This window comes from Synchiropus splendidus, chromosome 4, assembly GCF_027744825.2.
Source record: "Synchiropus splendidus isolate RoL2022-P1 chromosome 4, RoL_Sspl_1.0, whole genome shotgun sequence".
Taxonomy (NCBI): domain Eukaryota; kingdom Metazoa; phylum Chordata; class Actinopteri; order Syngnathiformes; family Callionymidae; genus Synchiropus; species Synchiropus splendidus.
Window position 1 is genome coordinate 12,751,099 of NC_071337.1, and position 24,735 is coordinate 12,775,833.

At 41.5% G+C, this 24,735-nt stretch overlaps 1 protein-coding gene across 5 annotated transcripts in view; it reads left to right on the forward strand.

The window, feature by feature from the left end:
* The window catches only part of csmd3b (CUB and Sushi multiple domains 3b), a 344,162-nt gene that overhangs the window by 213,611 nt on the left and 105,816 nt on the right, over nucleotides 1-24,735 (forward strand). For all 5 annotated transcript variants that reach the window (XM_053862604.1, XM_053862605.1, XM_053862606.1 and 2 more), the window contains one exon: nucleotides 15,325-15,446. In XM_053862604.1, coding sequence (XP_053718579.1) covers nucleotides 15,325-15,446 — 122 coding nt within the window. The remainder of the gene's footprint in view (nucleotides 1-15,324; nucleotides 15,447-24,735) is intronic.

Sequence of the window (24,735 nt, forward strand, 5' to 3'; positions counted from 1 at the left end):
TGTTCCTCTATGTGTGTGGCCGCTGCATGTGGGAGGGGTTGCCGAGTGAGTGACGTCTCTCCAGAAGTGAAGAGGTGCCCGGTGCGTGTCCAGCTCTGAATGTGCGCTTCTGTGCAGTTTGGCTGTGACAAAGTCATAAACCAAGTCACGCTCTGTCCCAGACTCGCCTCATCCCTGTCCCAGCTCCAGCCCACAACAGGACATCAAACCCTGGAGTGCGCGCTCCAGCCTCGGAGGTGTGGAGAGCGAGCACCTCCCCTGTGACACTCTACCACGGTCCAGTGTGGAGACAGGAAAGGTTTTACACCTCAATATGAAGAAAAAACAGTCAGTAAATGTAGCTAACGGGACACGTCTGCATACAGAGGCTGCGTTATACAAAATAACAAAGCGCTTCGTGGGTCAGCTGATCGGTCCGCGCACGTTAAGTTTTTTCCGGCTTTTTTGGGGGGTGTTCAAGTTCTGGATTTTCGTTCGAAATCCGAAGCAAAAAAATCTCAACATTTTTGTTAGAACTCCGATTTGTTCGAATTCCGGTTCGAAAACCAAGGTACCACTGTATTTCAATAAGTTTTAGGGCTAAATAGAAACTGGCAAACTTCGAGTCGTATTGATTTTGGTGGTGTTCTGCTGGTTGGTTGGGATTCAAGGCGTCACATTGGCCATCGTCACATGGGTTTTTGACTCACGATGCTGAAAGAGTTGGTCAAATTTACCCTGTGCTAACATGCTAACATTGCCCACGTGGTAGCAATGAGAGCATACGGTACTCGCTCCTGTGTGACCTCACTGCTGTGTTTTGTTTAGTTTGTTCTTTACTTGTAGGGATAGATACAAGCTAGTGTTTATGTTCCATTGCTACACACTATCATTGATGACCCTGAATAACAATACAAACTATACAAAAATGTGGATTTGTTTTGAAGGTTTTCTCATTTAGACATTGCTGCTCCTACCTGCAGTATGTAGCCTAACCTTTACCTACTGCCACCTGCTGTCCGATTGAGCGTATTGCATTTGGAGTATTCCAAAAATATCAAAGTAGAGTTTGGGGGCCAATGTGTGGCTTGGCCAGAGTGTGCACTGTGCCAGTGCAATTCTTATAATCTAAAGGATAAAATAAATAAAAATATTTTGAAATCTGTGACTCCAGGTCTTTTAGTTTTTAGCACAACAATATTCTCCAAAAAGGATACTCTGATTCAGTCGATTCTGTCAAAACAAACCAGAGATCAACACAAAAGACAGGTTGAAAAGGTAAAAAAAAAAATAAAAAACAAGAGGATTAAAAAACACAATCATCCATTATTGCCTATTAATAAAGTGAGGGCAATGTGTCCAGTCAACCCAGGATGTGGCTCATCTGCTTCTGGCTGCTCTGCAAAATAGACCGAGAATACACATGGTGGTGAGGGAAAACCAAGTAGATGACATGAACTAAAGCGCCACAAGGTCTAAACCCATAAATGTGAAAGGAGAAATGGGTCTAAAACCAATATTGAGCATTTACTGAAAGGCTAGGTGACAGGATGGTGCCACTGGTACAAGAATGGAAGGGAGTAAGACAGTCTCACCAGTTCAAGCTCTGCCTCTTCAGAATGTTCAGTAACGTGAAGAAAAAAGGATGAAAAACAAATGTCACTAAATTCTAGTTCAAAAGTCAAAACTTGCGATGACAAATGGCAATATCTCATCGCCATTGCTGTGAATGACAGCTCTAAAAAATGTGATTTATAAGGACCATATTTTTGTACCGGTAAAAGTCATAAATCAATCCACTGTGCAAACCCTGTCATCAGTATTTGCACTGATGCTATAGACGTATTGTTTGTGCTTCGATGACATTCAGCTGCTATTCAAGTCCTGAACCCAAATCCTTGTATTTTTCTCGAATCATTTGTTTGGCTTAAGCTCTATTTGTCCTTGGGGCCTCTTGTTTCTCGATGATCTCATGCTACGAATCCTCTCCAATTGTCAGCTCCTCTTAAATTCAACAGCCATTGCATCCGCACGTCGGAAGTGACAAAACGCTTATTCTTGCATGTGAATGTTCATGCCACAAGCGTAAGGCCTCAGCTGCTGGTTTAGCACCGATACTTTATTACTTAGTCTGAGTGAGGTCCAAGGGCAAGGCCGACTGCAAGGAATCCATTCCGGAGTCCCCGGGGACTCAATATCCTGCCCAAGGATACATGTTCAGGGTAAGTGCTAGTCAGCAGCAGGTCCTGAACTGCTGCACTCCGGCGAAAGGACCCATTTTAACTACTCGCCTCGGCTACTACCCTGCCTTCTCCTTGGTGCCGGACGCAAAGGGAGTGACCCCCGCGACTGCACGGCTTCACAAGCAGAGGGGGGAACAAGTCGGCCAAAAAGCACGAGGCTGCGACAGCCTCACTCCGTCTGTAATTGAACTCTGGCAATCGACCTTATTATCCCACTCATTATTAGAGATATTACAGTTCATGATACCCTTCTGATTGACTCTTGAAGGTTGACGCTCCTGGTTGGGGACGCATTGTCGTTAAGTGCCATAATTAGCAATTAAGCCAAGACAATAAGATTAAGCCTGTTAAGTCTTTCGGCTACCTGCGAGTGGAGATTGGCCCGGTGTTCCCTAAGGAAAGAGCCTGTGACACCGGCAGTCTCCGAAGGGTTTTATAGCATGGGCTGCTGAGACTCCATCAGCTGCAGCGCTTTGTTTGTACCAGCCACCAGCGAGGAACACCACTGCGCCACAGTTGTGATCATTGCATTAGAGTGAGCCAATGTTTTTCTTAGTTTTTCCACCTCAGTGGCAGCATAAGCTGTTCTGCTCACCCCCCCTTGTCAAACTGTTCCTGTCATGTCTTCCATCGTGGTTAAAGCAGCACTTAAGAGTTATTCAACCTTCATAAACTATTGTCATAACATTTGTGATGAGACATCAACTTACAACTAGCAGAATGGGATCCCTGTCATGTCCTGAGGGGGTCTGTATAAATTTTGTTATAACTCGAGGAGGGTGGTAGGAACCCTGCCACGCCAAAAAACTACAAATTTGCTGAGTTGTTTTACGGCATGCACCACTTCCTCCTCGACTACGTCACTTACTCCTATCCTCGTCGCTCAAAACACGGCGCGAACATCTAATCGCTGTTACTGCTACCATGGCCGAAGCTGCAACGAAGAAGCGGAAGGTTTTATCAGAGGAGACGAAAAAAAGAAAGAGGGAGAGCAACCGGACAAAGGCGAACTGTGCTGGGTGTTGGCTGGAACCTTATATTATTGAGCTGCTCCAACTGTATAACAGTCTTTTCTGTCAGTCTGGACAAGTATTGAATATCACCCAGTCCAAGTCTGAGACAAGTCAGTGTAAGAGTGCAGACTGAGGCGTGACCGATACCCTAAAAAAGTGGTCATGAGACTGAAGGAGGAAGAGTTCCCAAACTCTAGTAGACTGATCCTTCCTCGCAATGCACAGCTTCAGTCGTTGAATCACACTACTTCAGATCTTAGAGCAATACTGCGTTGTCTGATTCAAGGATTCCTGATCCTGAACCAAACAAGACATGTAATTGACCAATGAAGACTGGCCAACTGTTGTTTAAGAGTGACAAAGGATGTCTGTAAAATTGCAAGAGGCCAGTGGCTGTTGGATGAAGAAAGTTAATGTGTAAGTACATGGTAAAAGAAGAGGAGGAAGTTTACCGGTGAGGGCATGAAGAGGGGTGACTGAGGAGGATGATCAGGACAGGTTTGGTTCAGGAAGAGAATAACTTGCTGTGGCAACCCATGAGGGGACTTACCACAAGACAAAGACATCAAGTTATGACACTTGTATTACTGCGTGAAACTTGTTCCCATCCTGTGAACCAACTATCATTTTAGGATAGAAAAGTTTTCTCTTCAGAGGGAGAGAAAAAAAAGATTTGTCCTGATGTAAGGTAGCAGTGGATGTGAACCCCCCACAACATTTACCCCGTAAGACTTCCAAACAGTAATTCAGCCACTTTCAAGAATAGATTTAAGAGTGGCAAGTTGATCCATTACCAAGATTGGATCGGCATCGTGGTTTTCTGAATCCAGGGTTCTGGAATCGGTCATGTCATCCAGCCTGGAGCTGCAGAAGACTTTACTGACAAATACAGGTTTCCTTTATCTCCTTCCATGGGATTGTGTGAAAGCATTGTTGGTGAAATTGTTCTGACTCGTGCTGGTTTGCCTTCAAATGAAAAACTTTTGTGACAAAGTAAAGACACATCGACGGTTGCCAAGTAACTGCAGTGGATCTTTGTTATTTCCAGCATCTACCCACATAGAGTAATGTTACTCCAACATCACACGCGGATGGATGCTGATTAAAATATATTTATTTTCTCTGCTTTGGTTTTATTTTGCCACAGAGGAAAAACGCCATGAATAAAACATAGTTGATAGTTCACGACACAACTTCTGATAGAACAACCAATAACTTTGAAGGCTGTTTAATGATCCATCCATTTTGTATGCTGCCTTTGCAAGAATATGGGTCCTGATGGGATGCAGAATAGTTCACTACGCTTTACTTTGACCAAAGTCATGGCTTTATGAATCCCACAAATCCACACTTGTATTGCTCGACTTGATGGAAAATATTTTAAACATCATGCAAGAAAAAAATGAGATGGATAGTTGGAGATGAAAACACAGGAAACATCATACTATCTGTGATGGAGAGGCAGCTCATATGAAAATAAGTAAATAAAAAATGGATGTAGAATGAAGAACAACAGATTTCAGCGCACAGGTAGCTGAAATTTACCTCAGAGAGACGAGGTAAATAATATATTGGAAATCCGAATATAAAGGTCAAAACAAGACAAGCTCATTAATAGGTAATATAATGGAGGGTGATGCGTTTGTTTTGTATAATGAAAAGTTGACTCAAATAATTCTACTGGCTTCACTCACCTGAAAGTTTGGGGGGGGGTTTATATCAAAAATTACACTTCATGTCTTAAAAAAAAGACCAAATGAATACCATCATTCATTTCAGGAATGATCTCTTAAGTAACTTTTTTAATCTGAAAGAAACTATTTAAGTGAAATATGAATTGAATCATTTAGATAATAAATGGATACATGTAAAATGATACATTCAGGCTATCTAAATTATTCTTGCATTTGATTGGTCAAATAACTAGATTGCTGAATAAAGTGGAACAAAGTAGTCATTCCATTTTTCCACCTTTAAGTTAACAAAGAAAAACTGGAGAACTATTGTCAACACATTTAATAAGACCTGATGTCAACAAATGGCTTTTGCAGACCACTGCTTCAAACAGCTTTTCATTCAATGGTACAAATAAAACTTTTGTTTTAAGTCTACCTTCAACGTTTTACCCTCTTGAGGAGCATCCTAATGTGAAGCTGAAAGTCAACCTTTTCATCCACAGCAGTCAATTTCTCAAATAGAATGAATAACATTATAAGACAAGCCATTGGCTTATTGAAATTGCCAACAAATAATACCAAATGTGACTTCACAAACAGAATATGAAATTTAAGAACAATTCAGCTTTAGCAATTGATATTGCAAAGCTCTCTCTCTCTCTCTCTCTCTCTCTCTCTCTCTCTCTCTCTCTCTCTCTCTCTCATTCAGAACTCTTCTGAAACCCCATTCATGCACTCGACACCAAGCAAGAAAGTTGTTGGTTGTTGGTAGATGGCAGTGCTTGTGAAAAGTCAAAATAATCCAGATCGCAATCCGGAACCCAACCAAAATTTCATTGTCATTTCCGTAAAATTCCATTCAAAGCCTATGATAACTTTTCTGAATCATTTTGCAAAGATTAAAACCAGCCATGTATTGGTCCCTTGTCTTGACTTCATTACCCATCATGACTCATCCATCATTTAAGCATGTAGCTTCAGCTGACTGGCAGTTCAAACAAAATATTGCATGACATAAAAATGTAATTACAAATGAGTGTCTTGCAAATGTAGTGCACAGGAGTTGGGGAGTTGCTAATATTCAAGTTTAAATGAGAGAGTAGACAGACACAGACAGACTGACTGAGTCTCATTTGGCACCTTGATAAATGGGCAGATGGCAAACCCACTGAGCCAACTCCCTCTGTGCGTTTGTGTGTGTGTGTGAGTGTGCGGTTGTGTTATCTCCAGAGCAGCACAGTTCATGTGCCCAAATATACTCCGTCAACTCGGGGTGCTGTGTGTCATCCCAGTGCACGTGAACATATGTTTGCAATGACGAATGTCAAAAAGTAGGAAGAAGTACACAAAAGTGTTTGTTGTGTGTGCGTTTCATGCTCTCATCGGAGGAAGTGGTATTGGAAAAGGGTGTGCCAGCCTAATGATGTCCTCAATCACGCTCTTGCTCCTGTGGTCAATCTATCTGCTCCTGCAGCAGTTGGTGGAAGAGCCAGTTTGGGATTTAATTTCCACGCTTTGTTCTCCAATCAGTTGCGAGCGCATGTTAACAGGTAATTGGCGAGTAAATCCTGCTACTTTGGTGATAGAAAATACTTCAATATAGGGATGATAATTCTTCTTGCAAGGAGATTCTGTGGTCGGACGTTGCACCGCTGAAGGACACAAGAAGTGATCCGGAGCTCTTATGACACGTTGAGGACCATCCTAGTCTTTCAGCCTGATCGTACAGGTGGCAGGTCTGTGTCGGAAGTGGCTACATTATATGTTAAAACTTAAGATGACATAAGACCGGGATCGGTTCCGACCAACCGGTCGTAAGTCAGATTGGACGGAAGTCGAATGCCATTCAATTCAATAGCCGAGGCAAGGGTCATAGGTTCTACTGTAGTAGTAGATCACTGTATGAGAGTGAGATGCTGGGATACTGTGCTGCCCTCACTGTCGTACATGTTGCCGGGCTGCTATGTGCTGCCATGACAGATATTGATTGATTTAGGCTCTCGCTGGATGATCGAAAGACCCAAGGAGTGATATCGTTCTAAGTCTGACGCCATGATTATCGGCTATACGATATTTGAGCGGCATCTTGAGCTCTTCATTTTGGTGATGAATAGAACCAGACAGCAGAACTGGAGAGACATTACCAGAATTTCGGAACTATTGAGCGCTGCTGAATAGAAGCATTACATTCGTAAAGAAAACAACTTTGAAAGGTCTGTGAATTCCATGTAAAAATGTGGCATCATACCCAACGTCACTTCTGAATAACTTTTCCATGTAGAGTCCTACATCAAGCCTGATGTATTTTCTATTTTGACCCATGTGTATTCATTCACACCACATTACCAGTGTTCCCGGGGCTTCGCACTGCAGCTGAGACCAGCTTTGGAGCGCATCGAGTGCTTTAATGTTAGTATAACACCTTCGATTTCATGTGACAAGGCTCAAGATCAAGACATAAGGCCAGTAAAAATCCATATACTGTACTAGCCGCATCATTGTTTAAGATGTGGGGTTCAGAGCTTGTGAAAAACGTAGCAGCTCATAGTCTGGAAATGAAACTGTGTGTTTTTTTTCTGATGGGGTTTGGCTTTTGTGTTGCGACAGAACTTGGGATTCAGTCGTTGGATGGAGATGGAGAGGTATTATCAAGTGGCTTCTGCTCTGTTGTAGGAGTCAATTCAGGTGGCTTCATCTCTCAGTTCCTTTTTTTTGTTAATGCCCTCAGTGTTTGTGTGCTGCAGTGGTGTGGAAAGGAAAGGCTTGATGGAGATTATTGGGTGTCTATTTGAAAACCAAACATGAAGGACAGCATGATTAATTGTGTTTTTAGTTGTTTTTTTTTTTTTTTAAATCTTGGGAAAAACAACCCCCTCAGATACAGGCGAGGATGCATGTTATTAAAAATCAGTCTGCTGTCTTGTCCAACAATATTAATATACACATTAATGTCTAGATAAGATATTTTTTTACCTGAATTTATGTCCTGTTAAAGAAGAAACTTGGAATAATTCATAAAATAATACTTGTATAATTACATACAGCCACTGGCATCATATTTTCTACAGTAATCCCAAACACCCAAGAACCATGATGCAGTGCAGCAGTTGAAGGTAGTGATGGGCTGGTGAGGCTTCATGAAACAGTGTCCTCATTTTCAGAGGCCACTAGATGGTATTTTCTGCTCAAAAATATTTCGTTTCAAACGACTATTTTGATGACACCTCAAATAATTTTTAAACCAAGAGCGCCACCTTCTCAGCTCTGAAGATGATAACACTGTTTCATGAAGCCTTGCCTGCCCATCACAAGTAGTTTAATCTTAAGAGACCTAAGTTAAAATAAATTGTGTGTTACCGAGCAAACATGGTGAAAAATCGGGGGCAAAGACCAGAAAGGTCGCCAGATGTTTTTGCCCGGCAGGTTCTATCAAAGTTTGTTGTCATTTCATGTCAAGAACATCTTAAGGACGCCTCCGGGACACACTGGAGAGAAGATGTCTCCCAGTTGGTGCTGGAATTCCTTAGTATTCCACACATTAGAGAAGCAGGTTGCTGGAGAAATGGAGGCCTGGATGATCGACTCAATTACCACAGAAAAACTGACTGAGGAACGATTAGTGGGGCTGAAAAGCAAATATGAGGCCTACGGAGATGCAGTTGTGCCAGAAAAGAGAGAGTTGTCAGAATATTTTGATGCTAAACTATTAAATTTACAAAAATAAGTCCCACTAGAACCATGCCAGCGCTAATGGTGTCGTGCTCAGAGGCCGTAAAACAAACAAAAGATAACTGTCGGGAACTGCGATTGGGGGCATGGGAGCCGTAGAAGAGACTCTGGCAATGAGTCGACCTGTTAAATAATTTTGGTATTTTTCCCGCTGTCGTTTGTGCGACCCCATCTTTATGTGCGTTTAGGCAAACTGTGTCTATTGGACTCATTCAACAAATCCTCTAGCTTGAAAAACTGTCCCACAGCCTGATGCTTCCGCGCATCATCGCTCTGGGTTCAGGTTCCAACAATACATTTTCAGTTCCAGATGGACCTCATCAGTGTGTCGTGTTGCCGTGTTGATGCATTATCAGTTTATTAATGTCGCTCCGTATTTTTTGGATGAAAGCTTTCGACACCGCCAGCCATGATGCATTACCATCAGAGGGATTCGTTTAAACAACAACCTTTTTTTGGAGACATCATATTCCATTTGTAATAGAAAATGAAAGATGACTCACGGCCAATTAACACAATTAAAAATACATGTTGTCTTGTATGCTCGATACTGACTTGTTTCAGTGGGATATGATAGATGTTCCACTGGCTTGGTCCCATGTGGGAATAGAAAAACCTGCTTCTCAGAAACAGCACAGTGGTCAATGTAAATGATTTCACCATGAAAAATTTCTGTGAAAAATAATGAATGTGACCATTTTATGTGAAACTATGAAGGAACTTTGTCACAAGATGAAAACATTGGGGAGGACATTGGATCGGTTCAATCCTCTGAGATTTATTTATTTAAAAATGGTGAAAGAAGTTAAGTACCGGTGAACTATGAGAAGAAATAAGAAGGCCATATTCCCAGATCCTTTTCACCCCATTGGGTTTCTCTCCAGGAGATGTGGCAAAAATCCATGGAGTCTCATGCACTGACAATGGAGACGCCGCTCCATTACACAGAGGATCACCCCCACTTACTTTGGCTAGCTTCGGCATCTTGTCTTGTTTCCCCAACATCCCACTGGTGGGGTATGAAGCGCTACAGGAAGGAGATCCCAAAGCAGACCCATGCAGGAGAGGCTATTTGTCCCAGTTGGACTGCTGCTGGAGGTTGTGCACTTCAGCTTGAGCTGATGTTCCCACAATCCAATCCTGAATTTCTCACCCTGTGGAACAAGAATGTCCCCTACTTTTATGAATGTTCACTGATAAAAAAATGAGGGAGACTTGGTCTTGAACATTGTAATAAATTGTCGTTCTTTCTTCTTCTCATTTTCCAAACGTGTCTTTGCTTCTGCTTCACAGCTCATGTTATTTAAACCTCAGCTATTTGCTTAGCATTTTAAACACCAGCTTTAGTTCTGAGTGGATCTATGTTCTGCCACCACATGGCCAACAACAATGAAACACAACACCTGGTTGATGCATTCTATAATCTCAATCCTGAGGGTTGTATCAGAAGTGAGCTCTTTTTAAAAGCTCGATGATACTGAAGCTAAGTGAAGGGTTCTCTGGTTGGATGAGTGATGGACAGATGTTAAGCGCACATCATTACGAGTCATGTAAATCATTTTCATACGTAACATCACACTCGACAGGCGCCAATCTGCCCAAGAACCAACCGTATGTGTGGAGGAAGAAGGAAGAAAAATCTATATGAATTATGGCGTGTTTGCTCCTCTGGTAATAGCAGTGATAATTCTCGCTGTGCTATCGCTATAGCAACACCATGCCCATTCTCCTATTGGCACAGTCCGAGTCCGGCCATCCGTTCAAGCCATGCTGATTGAGCTGTCAAACACGCTGAGTTACAAAGACATACACACACGCACACACACACACACTTTTCTGCGTGCAGATAAATCATTTCTCATGTGCAACTCAGGCACACTCCACTTCATTGCTATGCATTCATCAGTGTGTGTCTATGTGTATGAATTCCAGTGTGCAGCACACAATAGAAGGTCAACTGAAGATGCATTGAGAATTACGAAAAGAGGCATCAACTCAGCTCAGTAACAGTGAACTCAGGCAGTGATCCAGGAGAGGAGAGACGGGCGAACACTCCGGGAGAAGAGCATTTGTTCGAATTAGGTGGATAACGGTGCATGCGGGCACACTGCATTCCAGACAAAACTCTTGCAAACACACCATGAAGCAAATAGCGTCTATGTGTTATGCCAGTCAGTGTATGATATTCAAGCGCGCTCCCACACCGCAGGACTCATGATGGCCAGCTCTTATCGCAGCAAACAGATATAACAAACTTCAGAGTTGCAATAATTGCTAACAGAAAGTGTCCGTCCGTTTTGTTTACAGTTCCTTGTCTCTGAAAGGCCATTGCCCACTCTTAATGACCGCCGGCCGCGCATGGATGACTGATGTGGTGCACGCGTTGGCAGTAAACGCTGTAATCCAATTGAACCAGTCCAGAAATGTGCAGTCCGATGCAAAACAGGCAGTTTGGAGAGCAACGGCTAATTCGGTCCGTGTCATTCCGTCATGTTAGATACGGTGACATGGGCACTTTTTTTTTTACATAATCTGAATGAATGTGTTTTGGTCATTTATTTTGGTGGATGATTAAATTGTCCAATGACATGACGTGTAGTCATTGCGATGAGCTACTGTACGACAGTATATGTAGAATATAAAACACAGAAGAAGAGAGTCTTCCACCACGCCACTCCCTCAATCTAACAAACTGCCATCCTAGCAACACATGCTAGCAGAGAATATGATTGTATTCCATTCATTCGTGTCTATATTTTGTTTAATACATGTAGATATATAGCTAGGTAGATAGATAAATTATATTTATTGTCTGTTACAAAGTAAAAAACTGAAATTCCTGCCCCTTCTTCCTGACAAACAGTGAATGTACATCACCAAGATACACTGCGAAAACTGTGTTCCATTAAGAGCACGACAAATAAATACATAAAACTACCACTATATATACACAGTGGTACCTCAGTTCACGACCACAATCTGTTCCAGACGGCCGTTCGAGAAGTGAATTCTTCGAAATCTGAATCGATTTTTCCCATTACAATGAATGGAAAAAGAAATTCCAAGCCTTAAAATAGGCTTTTGTAGGAGTGAATGTAGAGTGTCTGCTGCAGGTGCGCTGTTCCTCTATGTGTGTGGCCGCTGCATGTGGGAGGGGTTGCCGAGTGAGTGACGTCTCTCCAGAAGTGAAGAGGTGCCCGGTGCGTGTCCAGCTCTGAATGTGCGCTTCTGTGCAGTTTGGCTGTGACAAAGTCATAAACCAAGTCACGCTCTGTCCCAGACTCGCCTCATCCCTGTCCCAGCTCCAGCCCACAACAGGACATCAAACCCTGGAGTGTGCGCCTCGGAGGTGTGGAGAGCGAGCACCTCCCCTGTGACACTCTACCACAGTCCAGTGCAGAGACAGGAAAGGTTTTACACCTCAATATGAAGAAAAAACAGTCAATAAATGTAGCTAACGGGACACTTTTTTCGGGGGCGTTCAGGTTCATGATTTTCGTTCGAAATCCGAAAAAACTTTACATTCCGATTTCTTCGAATTCCGAAAATTCGAAAACCAATATATATATACTTTGTGACACGAAGAGATCACCATAAAACACACCTTTCATTCTGAATGGAATTACATTTTGGAACAAGCTCAATCGGGTCATTCCATTTGGAGAAATGCGATCACATGATCACATTTTCAATCAGATCAGGCATTTATTTTGAACAGACCGTGTAAACATGTAAAATCATATATAAAATCAATGCGTCATTTCATAATCCCTTTGGGCAAACACTCAAAGTCACCACAATTTTACCCATTTTTTTTTGACATATTCCAGTCAGATAAGCTGTTTCCATACATTGATAATGCTGTTTAAGAGAATGCAATTGTTCCTTTTCAATGTTATCAACAGGTGTTGGTAGATGGGAGTTGGCTGGTGCCATAACATCCTGAAAAATTTGGAACTTTAAATGTGAATTTTTATTATGTATTTATTTATGTTAGCAGAACGGTCAGTATTGAGTATCAACTGTGTGTGACTCCAAGCGGATCAAAGTTGAAGCTAAATTGCATGTGTCAAAAGTTCAGCAAAATATTCACCAATATTTCTTTTTTGGTTCATAATCTCAGTTTTCCTTTTGGTTTTCTCAGTTTCTCTGTCTCTTCCTCGTGCCTGTGATTTGCTTGCCCTGTGATATTCACCGCATACTTGCATTGCTGTCTTGATGGTCAGTGTGTCGTCGTGAATTCTGAGGTTACATGCGGCTCCTGCCGCTGTCTGCAAGCACGTTGTGATGTAACCATATCTGCGGAATAACTCACCAATCTGTTGCTGTGTGGGAAGGGAGTCAGAGGTCACTTTTATTCAGTTTATGCATATCCTGTCTTCATTTAGCAGCCACTTTCTCCAACTCTGGTCGGTGTTTATCAGAGATGCTCCTCGTTCTTGGTCTCCTGATATTCATGAGGGGCTTGAACTGCTGCTTGTAACAAAGTTAAATGCTTAGAAATTGTTGCTTTCAACAAGGTCAATGGTAAAAGACTGTCTTCATAATACCTCTTACGGAGACGCCAGACCAACTCCAAGGATGCATTAGCCTTTCAGTCATAGTTGTTAGAATAAGTATTTATCCCATGAAAAAGTGCTGGAGATTCTGGTTCAGTTTGTTGTAATTTTGGACTGCTACATATTCATGAACTACCCAATGCATGGGAATTGGATTTACTTCCACTCACGGTGAAGTCTTCCACTTCCACAGAAGCCATATCTGTTGATCTAGAAAACCAAATAAAAATACAGCCCTGCGTTTCCCAGACGATGATCAATTCAATGTTAAACAGTGCACAACGTGGTCGAATGTTCCCTTTCCTGTGGAGCAGCTCCTTATTTATTTTATTTTATTTTATTTTTTGTTAAATCCACTCAAAAACATTTGCAATTCTTCACCATTTACACGTCAACGTGTCATTTCTCTCTCCTCTCTCTGGGCGGATCCAATCCTCATGTCCATTTCTGTCGCTCTCAGCACAGTCTCGAATCAATGCGCGGGCACGGAACACAGGCAGGGGCATTACACCGCACTCTCAAGTCTGAAGTGGCTAATGTTTAAGAGCCGATATAGGGATTTATTTCACTTTCTTTCTGTGAAAGTCACTCGTGATTGGTCAAAATGTGTGCAACATTGAGTAAATTAGAGATGGAGTTGTGACATAGACAGTTCATGGTGGAGATGCGCGTCCACAGGACAGAGAGAAACGTGACACATGGACTGGTGGTGCCGGTTTCAGAGACTACACACTGGTCAAGTGAAGAAGCTGACAGAATTAAGTGTAGTCTGTGAAAGAAACACAGGTGTCATTCATTTCAGCCTCAACAACACAGGCAGGTAGCGCTACGGTGGCCCCAGGTGGACAAAATTTAAGTCTCACAATAGATAGTCTGATACAGTCCATGAATCAGCTTGGGAAAGAATAAATAATAAGGATGAAATTGATTCAAATAATTTGATGTCCACCGTCTTCAACTTTGTGATGTGACTGCAATGTCAAGATGGAGCAGTGTCAGTTTACTTTCTATATTCTAGACATGATTTGTACATAATACCTTTTTGGTTTTGGTTACATATACATATTGGTTCAATATATTCAAGAAATCTATGCAGTTCAATTCAAAGGTGTTTATTTCATTGCACACTTTTTTTCACTCCTCAGTATGAATTATGAAAATTGCTAAAGTCCCATCACTGTTTTAAACACGTATAAACTATTATACTAGTCACCATAGCTGACATCAACCGATCGCGAGGTCCTCCCCTCCAAACACTAAGACCGCGGGGAAACACTGCAGCCGCTCCACTGCTGTTGATAGAAGCCGGGCTCAGCCACCAGGCTGGTGTGTGCACACCTGTGCATCAGGATAAAAAGTTCATTCACAGATCAAGCGTCTGGGCGTTGAGCTACGGTGCATTTATTTTGTTTGCGCACATGTCTGGTCGCGCCAGCCGTACGTGATCCTGAGGCCTATCACTGAACAAACTAATTAAGAAAGAAGCGCTGCTTCAAACCAACCAGAAAATTACCTTCCAAGTCTAACAGGACGACCCAAGGACAGATACACAGGTTCTCGATCACATCCAGTCACAACAGCCAGCCAAATAAAGATGGAGCAGTGTTATCCTGCTGCAAGCACGTGTGATTTAAACGCCCCTCTGGATGTGGTGTTTGGGTGGTTTTTCAGGATATTCGTGATCGTCCGTGAGAGCATGATGCTTATTATGGGCTGTGAGTTTATGATTTGCCCGGACGCAGCTACATTTAAGCAAGTTTTTAACAGTTGTTTGTCTCGACTGAATTCGAGAGTATGTTTATGCACAGCGTTTGGATCAGTCGATGCTGTAACTCCAGTGTAACGTGTGTTATTTCTCAGCCAATAACTTCCAGTTAGCTACTTCTTTCGGAGATGTCACTGACAGCATCAATAACGTCTGTCTGACCCCGGGGTCATTCTTCATTGCTCCTTTCTTCACACAAATTTTGCCGCTTTCACAACTTTGTCTCTCGGTGTCAGTTTTAATAGGAGCACAGATGCTAAAATGCAGTCTTCGTTGTTAAGCCGCTTCCCTTAGCACTCTGATTTAACAATCTTACCTTGCAGCTCACTTCACTCACACTCTCCTCTCTGTTGTTCACAGTGAAGACCTGTGGCAGTAACCTTCAAGGTCCTTCAGGAACCTTCACATCGCCAAACTTTCCCATTCAGTATGAGAGCAATGCCCAGTGCGTGTGGATCATCACGGCTTCAAACCCCAATAAGGTAAGTTTACGTCCTCCCCTGAACTTTCTTACTGCCTTCCAGGTGAGATGCATTGTGGAGTTTGCTTTTCAAGCTAGTTTGAGGACTTTTTTATTCACTTCCTTGTTGCGTGCCTGATTTCCTATGACTGGTTTGTGAAAGATACTTTTGTCATTTTTTTTTCTGGCATACAATTGGATTCACATTTAACAGTCAATTGAACAGACATGTATGACACAAAAACAATGATAATAACAAATTAAATCCTGCTTCAGCCATCATACTGTTCTTTAACCTGTGTCTATGAGTTTTGTGTACTTTGCAGTGCACAATGGTGAATATGTCGTGACACTATCATCTCCGTATACGGGAGGAGATCTCAGCGCCTGAAAAAAAAAAAACCTTCTAAATCAACAGATCACTTTAATGAGGAATAAAACAAGAGGCACTTGATAATACAATGACTTAACAGCACGGAAAAACCTTTGTGTTTGGGTGGAGAAAAGTCTGTATCTGAATTACATTATGTCAATTCACTTTACAAGTGAGTGGGATGTGTACATTTGATCTGTTCTATTCTGTCTCTAATCTTATATGGTTGAGAGCACTGATTTTGTTTTCCGTCATGATAAAAATCTCTTACTTCCAGCTCAATTTTAAGTATAATTTCAATATATTGATGAATCCAGAATAATGACTCTGATGGAAAACTTCTTACAAAATAAAACACACGCTCTTTGTCTTGAGAGAAAATCTAAATCAGCTATTCACTGAAGAAATGTCTTGCGTGCTGCGACAGTGATTTCTCCATTGTCCCACCTCCTCAGGACCAAGTGTCCTTACTTTAGCATGATTTTATTAGCTAGCATCACATGCAGTTGTGGAAACATTTGTCTTCATCAGCATGTTTTCATGTGTCCCACTGTCCAACATACATGCGACCTTGTTGCCCTAATACTGAGCATGGTAGAACAAGATACCAGTGAGTCACATGACACTATGATGCCAGTTTCTTAGTTTGTCAAATGCAGCAGACGAAATAAATTGTGTCCATTATTTTTTAATATTAAATTTTGTTTTTGATTCCTTGTGATTTGACCCATATGTTTTGGTCATGCCCTAAATCCTATTCCAGTGGCAACTGCTTTTACCACCCACATTTAAAACTCGGTTACGAGACACTTTGCATTTTTTTAGACTAGAAAGTTGACTCCAAGAGGATTCTGCCAAAAATTCTATTCTTCTTTGGGACCACTAATGGAATATGTTAGACAACACCCTCCGGAGAAAGCAACGTTTGAATAGCCTTCATAGTGAGATACTTTTGTCTGCTAGATTTCTGCCCTTAGTGATCTGTGGCCTGACCGCCCACCCGGCTGCAGCGATCACATACCGAGCCTGGATGTTGAAAGCTGCGTATGACTTGGAGATGGGCGAGCTCTTGTGAGCTGTTTCAAAGCTCTATTTTCTAAATTTTATTTTCTTATATTTGCTGTTGATTTATGTACTAGTCGTGACGTCCGTCATTTGTGGACTATGATAACATGTTCATTTATTTATTTTTGTTTTTTGTTTAACTTGCTTGTCATGCAGGAGGACTAACAGGCTAATGGATATGCGATAAGGCTTTGTTTTGCTTTAAAAATATATACTGTATGACAGACCTTAAACCTTAGACCTTGTTAGTAATGTGACTATAACATTTCTTTCCAGCCAATAAAATTGTATCGATATTGACGGAGCAGGGTGGCATGTAGCGACTGTAAGCGGTGGTCCGAAATGTGAAGCAGTCACTGTCACAAAGTTTACGAGTTTATTGAAGAAGCGCATTTTGAAAATCCACTGGGAAATAAACAATCCAAATGAGAGGGAAGTCCAAAACATCGTCGGACTGGCGAGGAAACAGAAGGGCCCAAACAAATCTCAAGAGGCCGACGCAGGCTGGGCTCACGCACCAGTGGCAGTAAAAGCAAAGAGAACAAATTACGAAAAACGCTGGCAACGGCAGGAGAGTCCAAGTTCACAGATCACTGAATAATGAGCAAACAAGCGGCAGCAGGTATCAGGTCAAGAGAGACGAGAGCTTCTGGCGCCGCGTTCTGTGGCGCCCCGTTCAAAAGGGGAACATCGACAGAACGGTGACAAAGATCCGGCTCCCTTCAAAAAGCCATAAGCGTGCCATTATTGAAAAAATGTTTCGCCTTTATGGAGGAGATAAATGATGCTTTCAGTCCCAATTTTGGTCGCATCACAGGGAGTCCAACCTGCGCCTTGACTACAAAACCCCTGAAAATATTGAGAGGCCTTTGTCACATTGTGCAAAGCAGTTTTGGCCTCAAGTTAACAAATGGCGTTAGAAAAAGTGAGATAAGCGAAATCTGTACGGCGCCAGCACATTTCTGCTTTTGTTGGATATTAGTGTTTGGCTGTGAGCGGTGGGTGACTGTCGCAACTCCTCTTCTTCCTGAAATAGCTTACAGATATTTGAATTTTATGCATTCAATGTATTTTTAATCACCATACACGCCACAAAGGCCACGTAATAATAATTCATGGAGAAGGTGGTGTAGAGTATCCGCTCGTCGGAGCATATCAAACTCAGACTCTGTGATTGGTTGACCCGGTGGTGTATGTGGAGCTAGTGGGTCCGGGATTCTTTGAACGGCTTTGATTTGTGTCGTCTCGTCCCAGGAGCAGTGCGATTGTTATTCAAGAGAGGGTCCATATTCCACTCAGGGTCACTGTGGTGACCGAGCTGTCGTCAATGGCTGCGTCAGCACCAGGGGAGTGTTAGTACACGTGTGCTCACTTATAAAAACCCTCTAGTCTTTCTCCCAACTTTTGATTCCATTCACTTTTCTGTCGGTGCTGAAGGCCGGACCGTCACGGCCTGGGGCTAAGAGCTCGTCCGAGGCCAAGCTGTCTTTTGTCAAACGCTCTCTGCAACCCGTAACGTCAACTGGAGGTAGAACTTTAATGTGAATCTATTATGCAGGATTGTGGTTTAGAAGCTCTGAGCTTCATCAAGTAATTTTATAGCCGTTTACTTTAAGCGGCAGTGTGAGAACTTTATTGACTGTAATAGCCCGGAATATAACATGTCACCAAACACGGTAGGTTTGGCTTCAAGGACCTTAAATCATCCCCACCGTGTGTCATAGTCGACCATATACATGTCACAGGCTACATTGCACCGTGCGATATACATGCTGAGGTGGCCGTACATCACCCTCGTGGACCTCCTGCTTTGTACCTTTGTTCGGTTTCTTGCCCCTGTTTATAAGAAGAGGAATTACCGCCCTAAGGCTGAAACAAATTGATGTATTTGCTGAAATGTCAGTGGCAGGGGTCAAACTCTGCTACTTCTCGCTAGATTTACCATCTGTCTCACAAAAGCGCCCAAAACCATGAAAGACAAAACCAAAATATCAAACATCAATGGCGAAATATGAATCGAAAAGAATAAAGTATAAAATGTATTTATTTTAGAATTAGAATTTAGAATTAGCATTTGAATACTTTTTCTAAAACATCAAGCTGTCAAAATCTTGGATAGTAAAATACCTATAATGTTCAATAGAAACCAGTTTAAAAGGGACATGGGATTGTTCAGCGTATTTTACTGGAATGTTTATTTGTTTATGAAATGAATATTTTCACCCACCTATTCACGCAAGAATCAAAACACCTCTTCAGACTTGAACAACAATTATCACTGACTGAGATTTTTTACAAACATGGCACACGTCTACATCTCGCCGGAGAATGTTGCCGGGGAACTGGAGTCATCGAACTGTGTGCGGGTGTTTGATAACTCGTGTGTTTTTGCCTTTATTAGGCTGAAAAACTTCTGATTTAGATTTACTTAAACTAATGTTAGGCTCCGACTGTTTTCACTGCCATGATCCTGCAGCTGCGCCGCTGTCTGCATGAGAACAGTGAGGAGGAAAGAAGCTGATTTTTCCGAAGTTTCTGAAGATTATTAATCGATCATTTTTGACTCCTAGATCAGTAGTCCACTGATAAAAAATCTTCTCAATCGTCAGTAAAATCTCTCTCACTTTTTTTCAACGTGTTGTGAGAGCAGCTAGGATCAATCAAGACGCTCCGTATTACGCAGCTTGTTTGCGCTATTTCCTTGTGAAATAAACATGACTTTGAGAACCAAATGTAAATCTGTGCAGCACTTATTGGGAAGCTGGACTGAGAGTCATGTGGATGAAGCCCTATGGTCTGACCCAGCAAGACAAAGGATAATGATTCAGTTTCTCTTGTTTTTGTTGCTTTGTTGCTAGAAGTGTACAAGTATACTCTTGTTTGTGTATAGATTTTCTTCCTATACACTTTTCAGTTGAAGGGCGGAATCTATTTTGTTCTGAATGCCATTATTGTTCAGTATATTTCCAGTGTTTTACAGTGCTTTGTAAGTTTGTAGTGTATGTTCTCTATTTACCTCACAATACTTATAAAGAATGCTGCGAGTTTGCCGATATGTTTTTGCCAACACAATAGCATCTTTTTTAAATCTATGTTATGACTGACTGTGTCATCCCAGGGCTATAACTAGAGTCCTGTTTTCAAACTTGCTTGTAAGAAGGTGGAAAAAGGGGCAACATAGAAAAAAGAAAATGAATGGAACTGATTCATTCTGACGGTGGGGGGAAAAAACGCTTAATGTAAAACGCTTAAAAAATGGCAGGGGAGTTTGACACACGCATTGGCATCCCATCATTTCAAATACGATAAACTAAGATGGTCACCATCTTATCACGCGTCTCCGTATGGATTCATTTTTAGAGGTACTTTTGTTTTCACATGAACACGTGTCCATTATGTTTCACTGCTTGTTGCTGCCTTTGTGCATGACTGAACATGGGATGTGTTTTTGTTCACTTCCACCCAACAGGTGGTGAGTTATGCCAACAGCTTTGGACAAGTGAAATTCTATGTCAAGAACGAGAACAAAAACCTAATGTGTCAAATTTAAATAAGCAAAAGTGTGTTGAATTCAGAACGTCATTCTGGAGTTCATGTAATTGAATGTATCCGCAAGATTGGGACTTGAAGGGCTTTAATTTAATTTAAAGTGGCTGGTTATTCTTTCCGCGGGACATTAAGGTTATTTAGATTAAGACATAACTTTAATAACCAGCCTCTCTTCTCGTCTGAAGCCTGCACTGGGCTCTGTCATCACTTTTATCAGTTTGACACTCGTGCAATTTGTACGGGAGCTTATTATAATCCCATTTCAAGAACCAAGCTGGAAGCACAAAAAGGGAATGCAAACCAGCCTGAAGGAAAAAAAAAAGTGACAAATCCTTTCTTTATTTTCAATAATCAACCATCTTTGTGTGTTTCTCTTTGGAACATCTTGGCAAACTGTTGCATTTGTGTGAGAGTCGGAATATTGTTCGTGGATTTGTGTCTTGTACACATCAATGAAGTGTCATTCTTCTCAGTGGTTTTGACAGAACTTCTAAAAAAAAAGTCATTTTAATCTGACAATGTCTACAAAGACAGCTCTTTTCCTTTTAAGCAAGTGGATTGTTCACAACACCAGTTATTTTCCTCAGACTGAACACAATGAATTTAACCACCTCTAAGTCAGTTTCTTCATTTTACAACCAATGAGCCTGTTTAGAGCTCTTATGAGCTGTATAGTTCAAAAATTTCTTCAGGAAAATACTTGTGGCAAAACAACTAAAGGAAGGTTGTTGGGCAAACTATTGAATTTGACGCATTTTGTGCTTCAAATGATTCTGTTTGGTCCAATGTTTTGAATAATACTACTCTGTAAGTGGGATAAATTAATGCTAAAATGGTACAATGCTTCACTTTTTGGGGCAAAATGATTCTTCTACTGTATTTTGGTGAGTAGGCAATGGGATGCTGTGGGAAATGGCACAGCAAGTCAGCCTCCACTTCAAAATATCACCTTAAATTGGCTTTGAATTTTAGATTTCAGCCAAATATACTGTGCTTATTCAAAAGCTCTCGTGGCCTTTGTGCTTGATTTTCCCCAGGCCTGTGTTTCATATGAGGTTGTGTAGTGTTCGAAGTAGTCCTTGTTAAGAGGACCTTTAAATAAACATTTATAAGACACATTCGCTTCTGTGAATCCTCTAACACCATGTGTGCGTACATGTTTATCCATCATTTGTTTTGCTTTACACATGTTTTTATTAATGATTTTTGTGATCATCCATTCATTGTTTAGAACCATTTTGTTTCGTACTATTATTCATATTGATATGTATATTGATAAGTTCTTTTTCCTGATACATTAAGTGAAAAAAAAAAAAAAAAAAAACTAGGGAGGTGCCCTTTTTTGACTGACTTTGGCAAACCCAAACCAGACCAGACAGGAAACAATGAGGCATTGCTTGCAGTAATTATTGGATGAGTCATGGGAGTATTATTTACCGCCGCGGTGATCCTTTGGGTAAAATAAAGATGCTACTCACAATGACAAAAACACTGATCCGGGTATGATAATGAATAAAATGAAAAGCTGCTGTGAATGCACAAGTGGCACGACACATTCGGGGCAGGGAAATTGTCCCGAATAATCCTGTCTCTCCCACCAGCAGAACATTTTTTATGGCTTGTACATGCTTCTCCCTATTTCATCCAGTACATCCTTCCCTTCATTCTCACTGTCTCATCTCTCCGGTTCTTGCTCTTTCCCCCCCGCTCCTTGCCCACCCCACTCCCCTTCCTCCCATGGGCTCCGTCCTCAGAATTACCCACATTCTTCATTAAACAGCTCAGCCTGAAAACATCAAATTACTATGGAGGAAGAGAGTACAGCGAAGGGGGAGCCGGGCACTTGAGGGATACAATCTGTTTTCCACTGTTTTGCTCATATCTCCCATTTTCACCACTCTACATCTGATACACTGGAGATTCTTAAGAATTACCTTTCTTTTTTTTTTCCTTTTTTTTTCCTCTTGGCTTCTATCTGTTCCAGACGCTCACTTTTCTGCTCCCGCGGCTTCGTAGGTTAAGTGTTAATGGGGTTCTATAGCTCTTTGCTGTTATTGCTTCATTTAGTTTAGGCAGGATGAGACTTAAGAGCCAATTGATTCTTTCTGGTTCGCGCTTAACCTTGGGTGTCGCAGCCACCAAACTCCTCCTCACGATGCTTTGAGTGGCATTACCTGTGCCTCGGCAGGTATTTTCAACCAGCACCTCTTTAAGGTTGAGTTTTGGAATCAAGGGTAAAACATTTTCATCTTTCTAGACACTTTGTTCGAGGCTTCAGTGCTGATGATGACATCCTCCATTTTGTTTTTAACATCCACTAGAAAATACAAAATATTTTGAAACTTCCCCTGGAAGATTTAAAATCTTTTACAATGATTCGTTTTTTTCTGTCTTCACCCTATCGAACAAAGTGGCCTGAGCCTTTTGCAGTTAGATTGGGAGAGAGGTGGGGGCGCAACAACCTCTCACGTGTGCTTCCACACCTACAGAAAATGTTGAGTTATTATTTACCTTCGTGGGATTTCTGGACTGTGGGAAGAAACCAGAGTGTCTGGTTGAAGTCCATGAGTGGACTGTCATTTAAATTGTTGAAAATACGAATGAAGTAGCGCTGGGTTTTTCACCAGATGTAACCTTTACAAGAATAACAGGTACGGGTATTATATATAATATACTATCATATCATCTTGTTCAGATATGTACCATCGAGTTTCAAAAAAAAAAAAAAAAAAAATGAATATTGAAATTTTGAATAGAAAAAAACAAAAACAAAAAATCAGTACAAAGTGAAAATGAATAACTTCATTCATGCTATTAATATAAAGGTTTTTTCTGTTTTGTAAAATGCAATTACGAATTCAAAACCTTTTTTACGGATACATATCTTTTTTCTTACGAGTTCAAAACTGCTGGCACAGAAATGGTGTTGGGGCGTGTCCTTGCTCCGTGGGCGAAGTTCATAGGCAACGGCGATATTGTGATGCTTGAAGAAACATAAATATGAGTATTAGTCATTTGGATGTTTGCGGAAAAGTGGCAAATACCACTCACTGCTCGGATCATGCTATTTTAATTTTAGCTTGCCATCAAAAACGATGCCAAGGTGTATGATTCTGTTATCACATTTCAAGTTTCCGCCTTCCACCAACGACATTGAATGCAGCGTCACTGGCAGCACCGATTCGCATGGCGTCTGGAGGACATCAACCTGTCAGACTTGTTTTTTTCAGAAGTTAAATATTTTATATTTTTATATTTTTTTCCGAATCCAAAACTCGATGACAGCGATATCCCTCCATCGAAAGTCAACCGACTCCACCTTTCCCCGTCTTGCTCAGCATCCCTTCATGTTGTCGTTTAGCACACATACTGTTGCCACTTTCATACGACAGCGTAATTACTGGCTATTTTGTGTAGTATGATCGACTCGTCCCGGTATTCAGAGCCCTGTCGAACAATCCTGCACTGACACTAGTATTTATTGGTTTTGTTAGTGTGCCTGCTGTTCCTGTGTTGCTGTACGCTCCGGACTGCAAATCAGTGTCACTGGTTGTAAGAACTCACTCACAGTTAAGTTGCACTGTGTTAAAGATTCTCTGAGCAATCCTGGTATTTATAGTGTAAATGAAGTACTATACTGTAGTCAACTTGGAGAATAGATGGCAATTGTTTTTCCTCACATTATACTGCATACATCCTGTTGTTATGGCTACAGAACAACAAGCCAGTGTTTTCCATTATATTCCGATCTCTGTGGATAATGCAAGGGAAAAAAAAACAGAAAAGTAGATTCTGTTCATTTGTTCGGTCAAAAGAAAACTAAGTTGCATCAGGCTGCAGACATCAATCTCAGCACTACACGAAACATCCAGTCAATTGGACGTTCAAATGGATCTTGAGCTTCACTACAACAGTGCAGACGGTCTTTTACTTGAGAGGCAATCGTCTCAATTCCCATCAAGGAATATATTTCTGCCCAGACGTGAAGTCAGCCCAATGGCGCCGAGATCTTTAGGTTTTTCTGATCTTGTCATGGGATTAGAAAGGGGGCACCTCCGTCATCTGATTGTCTTCCCGACATCCACAGGAAGTGCTTTATCAAGCAGAAATCCAATTCCATCGCCTCATTGGCTGGAAGCCATAGATGGATGGCAAGAAGGAATGTAGCGGCCAATTAGAAAGAGAGCGCCAGAGAGGGTGACATCGCCCAGAGAGGGGAGGATAGAGAGAAGCGGGGAAAGCCAAAGACGATAGAAAGAGATGGATGTTAGCATGAACACCAAGCAATTAGATGAAAGTAGTAAGTGTTCACTATTCGGTGGCA